Source organism: Abramis brama, assembly GCF_963993115.1.
Source record: "Abramis brama genome assembly, chromosome: 16".
Taxonomy (NCBI): Eukaryota; Metazoa; Chordata; class Actinopteri; order Cypriniformes; family Leuciscidae; genus Abramis; species Abramis brama.
In genome coordinates this window covers 35,525,910-35,533,199 of record NC_139978.1, presented here as the reverse complement: position 1 = coordinate 35,533,199, position 7,290 = coordinate 35,525,910, and the positions used below count along the sequence as shown (strand labels likewise).

The 7,290-nt window shown below is 37.6% G+C and overlaps 1 protein-coding gene across 1 annotated transcript in view; it reads left to right on the top strand.

Moving 5' to 3' along the window:
• The window catches only part of ikbkb (inhibitor of nuclear factor kappa B kinase subunit beta), a 31,074-nt gene continuing 23,784 nt past the window's right edge, over positions 1–7,290 (top strand). Inside the window, exons 1-3 of the mRNA XM_084086663.1 lie at positions 1–201; positions 997–1,117; positions 4,798–4,892. Of these exons, the coding sequence (XP_083942789.1) occupies positions 1,013–1,117; positions 4,798–4,892 (200 nt within the window). The 5' untranslated portion in view covers positions 1–201; positions 997–1,012. The remainder of the gene's footprint in view (positions 202–996; positions 1,118–4,797; positions 4,893–7,290) is intronic.

Here is a 7,290-nt window from a genome sequence, read left to right as displayed (position 1 = left end):
GAGTCTGCTCTATTACAATATTTACGGGAAAGGAAAGTTTCAGGAAGTAGAGAAACTCAATGCTCTTCTGCTTTCAAACATAATCACAAACATTTTACTGACTGATTACGAAAAAGAAATCCGTAGATGTGTAAAGATTGCAGGAATCGTCCGTTTTGAGAAGTGTTTTGGAGTAAATCAGATCAAATCTGACAGCGGCAGGTAAAATCACTTCACATTAACGAGCTACTTTACTGAACATATACAATATACTGCGAATAAACAGCTTTAAACATCTGGACTTTAGTTAGTATTGTTATATTATTAGGCTAGGTGATAGGCCAAAGCAGTTTTATGGACGCTTGATAAACTGACCTGATCTTGTGTACAAAAATGCGCTGATTAGAACAAAACAGTGTTTCATAACATCAAATTCACACAATAGCCTATATATGTGTATATATAGAGAGAGAGAGTTCAAAAGTTTGGGTTCAATAAGATATTTATTCATGTTTTTGAAAGAAGTCTCTTCTGCTCACCAAAGCTGCATTTATCTGATCAAATACAGTAAAAACAGCACTCGTTTTCTATGTGAATGTACTGTAAACTGTAATTTATATCCTCTGAATTTCCAGCATCATTACTCCAGTCTTCAGTGTCACATGATCCTTCAGAAATCACTCTAATATGATGATTTGCTGCTCAAGAAACATTTCGGATTATCATCAGTGTTGTGCTGCTTCTTATTCAGAGTCTTTAAATGTCTATAGACTAACCAAAACCCTCACATATATATTAATAATAATCTAAACATTGTTACTAAATAATAATAAACAAAAAACTAAATAATTGTCATAAAACACTTAGTTTATGCATCATTTTTACAATTGAGGACCTCCTCAGATGCCATATTCAGCTCCTGTATTTTCACACACACATATATGATCCTAGTACACATGTATATCTGTTTTTAACATTAAGATTAATCATTGTGATCGTGTTCCTCTCTCTCTCCAGGGTTTGAGGGTCCGTCATGAGCCGTCCTCCATCCATGCAGCCGCAGATGTGCGGCCCCTGGGAACTGAAAGAGCGACTGGGAACCGGAGGCTTCGGGAATGTCACTCTCTGGCAGAACAAGGTAAAATATTATTCCTAACAAAGATACAGTCAAGCATAGCACGTCAGTGGCGTAGGTTTGATTTTGAAATTGGTGGGGACGGGGACATCAATATAAATATATTTTAAGTTTTGATCGAAATTATTGCTAAGGATATATCAGTGTCACTGGATATTGGTAGGGACACGTCCCTAGCGTCCCTACTAAATTCTACGCCCCTGTAGCACGTCATAAACATTCCCTCAACGTGATTTACACTAGAACCTTTTCCTGGATCAACATCCTTGTGGCTCCTGGAATAATATTCCTTTTATCAGTCAGATTAGTTTTAGGGTTTTAACAACTATATCTTATCAACTTCTCATGTTCCTCAGATGTTTAGGGCTGAGTTATAATTTAGATTGGGATGCTTTAAAAACAGGACTAAAGTCACATTAATCTAAAGTGTTGTGTTATACATGAATCAGGCTGGTTAGACAAACAGAAGTAGATGACTGTGTCAGTATGCATGTACTGTCTGCTGTGCATTAGCATCATGAGGAGCAGCGGATGCTTTCAATTGATTTATTGTTTCCTGTTTAAATACATTGTGAAATGCATATTTGTATAGTATATATTGGAGTAACTGCAGATGCTCAGTGTGGAGAAAGGCACACTATAATTATATTAATTTATGATAGGTGATTCATGATCTGAGTCGATCCAGATTTAAATCTCAAACATTTTTTTGCTTTAATTTAGAAAATTGCTTTAACTTTCTGCTCTATTTCTATGTTACTATTCAAATAAGCAAGTTGGGGTTACAGTTTATTTTAAGGTGTCCTTACATTTAAGTACTGAGTAATATTAAGTAACTACATGTACTTACTAGAGGGTTAGGTTTGGTTTAGTGTTAGTTGCATGTAATTATGCATAATTTATAGTTATTACTATAGTAACTGCATGTAACATGTAACAATGACACTGTAAAATAAAGTCTTACCCATGTTTGTGATTGATCATGTTATGCTGGAATAACACGGGTCATCAGGCTGGTTCAGGTTTCAACTGAAATTTGTTGATTGTTAACTTTTTTGAAAATGGTTATTATACAAAATATTATGGAATCTTGTTTCCGCCACAGCAATTGTGACTTTTTTTTCTCAGAATTGCGTGATATAAACTTGCAATTGCGTGTTATAAAGTCAGATTGTGAGTTATAAACTCGTAATTGCGTTATAAAGTCAGAACTGTGAGATGTAAAGTCGCAATTGCGTGTTATAAAGTCAGATTGTGAATTAAAAACTCGTAATTGCGTGTTATAAAGTCAGAATTGTGAGATGTAAACTCGCAATTGCGTTATAAAGTCAGAATTGTGAGTTATAAACTCTCAATTGCGTGTTATAAAGTCAGAATTGTGAATTAAAAACTCGTAATTGCGTGTTATAAAGTCAGAATTGTGAGTTATAAACTCTCAATTGCGTGTTATAAAGTCAGAATTGTGAATTAAAAACTCGTAATTGCGTGTTATAAAGTCAGAATTGTGAGATGTAAACTCGCAATTGCGTTATAAAGTCAGAATTGTGAGTTATAAACTCTCAATTGCGTGTTATAAAGTCAGAATTGTAAAGTCGCAATTATCTTTTAATGAAAAATGGCACTTCATGACACACGTTGCCGATCACTGGTTTAGGATAATAATAGGAATTCTATTCCAGGATGATGATCCAATAACATGTACTCAATAGCTAAATCTCATATCATGTTAATTTGTTCCTTAAATTGGAGTCGCTGTCTTTTTTCGGGTGGTCTGCTGGTAAACGGTCGTCGCACCCCATCCTGCTACAGCAAATCAGGATAAAGGTGTTTGAACATCCTAAAATAGAGGCACTTCAGATTCCCATGAATTAACCTTCACTGCACTGGGACTATAACAATGAGATGAAGGGAGGAAATGCATCTATACCTGCTTTGTCCCACTTCCTGTCACGATTACATCATGATCACTCATTGCCTGTTGTAGTTACACTGAAACACACACATCCTTAAAGAGGTTTACTGAGCATGACGGTCATATAGTCTTCAAGGAATGCTGAAGAAGATTAAACATTAATGATTCCTGTTGTTTGCTGTTACCAGGGTTATTTTAATAAGTCTTCATGTTACTTTATTAATTAGTGATCAGATGCACCATTTTCACGCGCCGGCTGGAAAAAACGTATCTAAAGAGCATATCTAGTCATATATAAGAGTCATATCTAAAGAGAAAATCCCATTTTAGTGTCTTTATATCCTGTCCAGCACAGTTTGTGTTCAGACTCACACCCTGTGTGGTCAGTGGTGACATCGTGTCATGTCACCAATAATAATCAGGGTGTTGGTGAAGCGGATGTTGATGAAACCAGTGTGAAAATGCTGGTTTTGTGTGTCAGTGGCTGCTCTGTATGTGCAAACGTCTCAGACCACATTGAATGATCACATAAAATAAATGCAAAATAGAAGCATCTTCAACCATAGATTTGTGCCATTGCAGTTAAAGACTCCTGAATCCTGTCATGATGTCATCGAGCTCACTAAATGAACAATGCGTCATGTTTGCTTACTCACCTTGATTGTATTGGTTTCTCTCTCTTTCTGCCATTTCCGGCGGTCGTCATAATTCCTGTCACGAGAAGTGGACTAAAAGGAAGTACCGTAGGAAATGGACATGATGGAATTCAAGTGCCGCCTAAAAGATTTCCTCCCTGAATTTCACTATAATATGACATAAGTCTTTACTCGTCACAGAGACACTCATTATTTATCATTCATTTATTATGCTTGTAGACTCACATTAGGCTCCAAAGGTCAACATTTCACCGTCATGACACTTTAGAGTTTCCAAAAACTAACGTGCATAAATATGGTATAAAGTGGCTTTCAATAGTATATGGACACTTATAAAATGTCTGAATGGCATTACATTATACATGTATACAATATTTTGGGAAAAAATGCCCAAAACACACCTTTTAGTATAGGTTTAATATGTAATTATTTGTTTATATGTATTATGTTTAAAAAAAGCATTATAAATAAAATGTGTTATTATTGTTATTATTAAAGCAAGGGTCATGTATTGTAAAGAAAATAGTTCTAATGGTGAAAATAAAGATCTATCGTGACTCGTGAGACATTGTGGTTGTGAAATGAAAGCGGATCACCATTGTTTGTGCCTGCTGTAAATTAAAGTCCCCCTGTGGTGAAATCCAGCTTTTAATGTTGTTTATATGTCTATGTGGTGTTTTTAATATGCTTTAAGACAAACCATGTGTAAATTCATAAGTCGACACCATTGCTGAGTATTTTCTCCTTAAAACTGCAGTGAACCAAAGACAGTCTCAAAAACACGCTTTGAAATCGCTGGTGTTTGTAACCAATCAGATCAACGTGTGATCGTCAACCAGTGGATCTCTGAGCTGAGTGAGTGAGTGGAGGCGGGGCTCATTTGCATATTCATAGAACTGCGCATACTAAATGAGGCAAGGGTGTCGAGTTACATTCAAGATATTTTAAGGCATGACAGAATTTTTTTCCAAGGCATGGTGAGTTTGAAGGGATATAATTATTGACTATAGGGGGACTTTAAACTACTATTGTATTACCATCTGATACCATCAATGCACTATGGTATTGTCACGGTAAATGTTTTCTAACATGTGTTGGTATATCTGTGTGTACAGGAAAGCAGCGTTCAGATCGCCATCAAACAGTGCCGGCAGGAGCTCAGCGCCAAGAACAAGGGAAGATGGAGTTTAGAGATTCAGATCATGAAGAGGTGAATATATATATCATGTCCAGAGTCGATTTCCTATTTCTCCCCCCTCAGTGCGGTTCACACACAGCTCTCCTCCTAACTTCAAAAGGCATTTACATAGAAGTCTGATCAGCATCAGAGAGAGAGGAACATGTTCATGACAAAAACAAATTAACTGTTTTTGGTGCGCAAACAATTCAGTGGAACTCAGGGTGAGTAAAAAATGAAAATAAAATATATATGCAATGACTCCTTTACAGTAATTCTGCTAATGACTACGCCCATCTTTTTTGGCTGACAACTTTAAGTTGGCTTTCACGTCATAGCAGATGTTTCTTTAAAGAGAAAACGCTCTTATTTTCATGGTATTTTTCCATCTTTTGCCCACTGAATCTCAGCTATGTTTACCATCTTCTAATGTGCAGTCCATTAAGCGACCACGCAAAGCCTTCTGTTGTTATTCGGCTATTTATAAGTGTTTTTATGAACAAAAGTTCTGAGCAAAACAAAGAGGGATGGATTTATGACACCACAGTAGTAAAAAGGGACCCAGTTTAACAGTCTCAGCATCGGTTTGTTCCGTCACAACACCTTCAGGCTCATCTTAAATTAGGAGCAAGTGCATCTCTGTTCGTGTCCGGAGGCTTTCTTCCTGTTATTGGTTTAGGGCTGATTTTGTTGTGGCTGTATTCATGTCCAGTTGTTTATTGGAAAGCTGCTTATTGTATTAAGTTTTTTTGGTGTGTGAACTAGAGCTGCACGACTCTGGCCAAATTGAGAATCACAATTTTTGTTGTTTCAAACAGAGATCACGATTCTAAAGAGACCACTAAAAAAATATAATGAAATTTACTAGAGGTTCGGACAAAATGATAATGGCTGCAGTCTATTTAAAATGTTTAATTAATCTGAATGAATTATTTTTTTAAAACAGATTGAATGAATGATTTTGTCAAAGTTTAATAGACACAGGCGAGTCGTTGTCATTTAGGAGTATTTGAATTGGGATCGCAATCTTTTAACGATTAATCGTGCAGCTCTAGGGCCCTATTTTAACGATCTGAAACGCAAGTATCAAACGCGAAACGCAAGTAACTTTGTGGGCGGATTTCAGATGCTGTTGCTATTATACCGGCGGGATAAATGACTCTTACGCTCGACGCAAATCTAAAATGTGTTGGTCTGAAGTAGCTTCATTATTCATAGGTGTGGTTTGGGCGTAACGTGAAATAAACCAATCAGAGCGTCATCTCACATTCCCTTTAAGAGCAGGCGCGCTTGTTCCATGGCGGATTGCTATTATAACGGCGGATTTGCCAGGAGCGGTTCACAGCCGAGGAGACAGACGTTCTCGTCAGGGCCGTAAAACACAGAGAAGTGACATTGGGGATGGAGAAACACACCCAGATTAGCTTCGGTTAAACAGGCGTATGATAATTTGGGTAAATGTGTAAGCTAGATTTATGCCTATTTTTTCACATCTTCATGGACACAACAATGATTTCCCTCGTGTGTTAATATTTTTCCTTGTAATAATGTAGCCTATGGTTTTCTAAAAATGAAAACTGCTGCTTCTGTGTGAATCAAAGTGCATGCGCACGCTACACTGATTATGGCCAAGCATGCGCCCTTAAAATAGCATATGAATAACATGCGCAACGCGCCACTGACTTTAGACTCGGTTTCTCCTGGTCTGTGACGGAATTGTTTTCTAAACCTGCAAAATAGCATCAGGGAACGTTTGCGCCGGAACACGCCTCCTCTTTTCGCTGAACCGCCCCCGGGAGCACAAGTTCATTCCCTAATTTACTGACGTGCGTCTGTGGAGGGAAAAGTCCGCTGTGCATCGGGTACAAAATAGGAATGATACATGCGTCGGTGTACAAAGTCAGTTGCGCTGGGTGCAAGATAGGGATCCAAACACATAACACATGCAAACTATATTGGTTACACTTTATTTTAAGGTGTCATTGTTACAGTGTAATTATATATTTAAGCACTGAGTAATATTAAGCAACTACATGTACTTACAATAGGGTTAAGGTATGATTTGGTTGAGGGTTAGTTGCATGTAATTATGCAGAATTCACTATAAAATAAAGTGTTACGACTACACAACATGTCTGCGACAACAGGACAAATTGTAGGCTACCGTCTGGGTGTCATCCAAATTCAACCTAGTCAAATTATGCATGCAACATGAATTTGAATGATGAAAACCACTGGTTGTGCGTTGAGTGTCACAGTGTGAGTGTTTCCGTGACGCTGCGGTGTGGTTGGATTGCTCTCGTTAACAGTGGTTGTGTGACGAGCGAGAGGGGTTGGGGGACGTACTGGTTTTCTCAGATTTATAGCAGATTGTCCCCAGACTTGGTCTGAGCCACAAACCTGGACTCAACCCTCTTGTAGACCTCAGTGT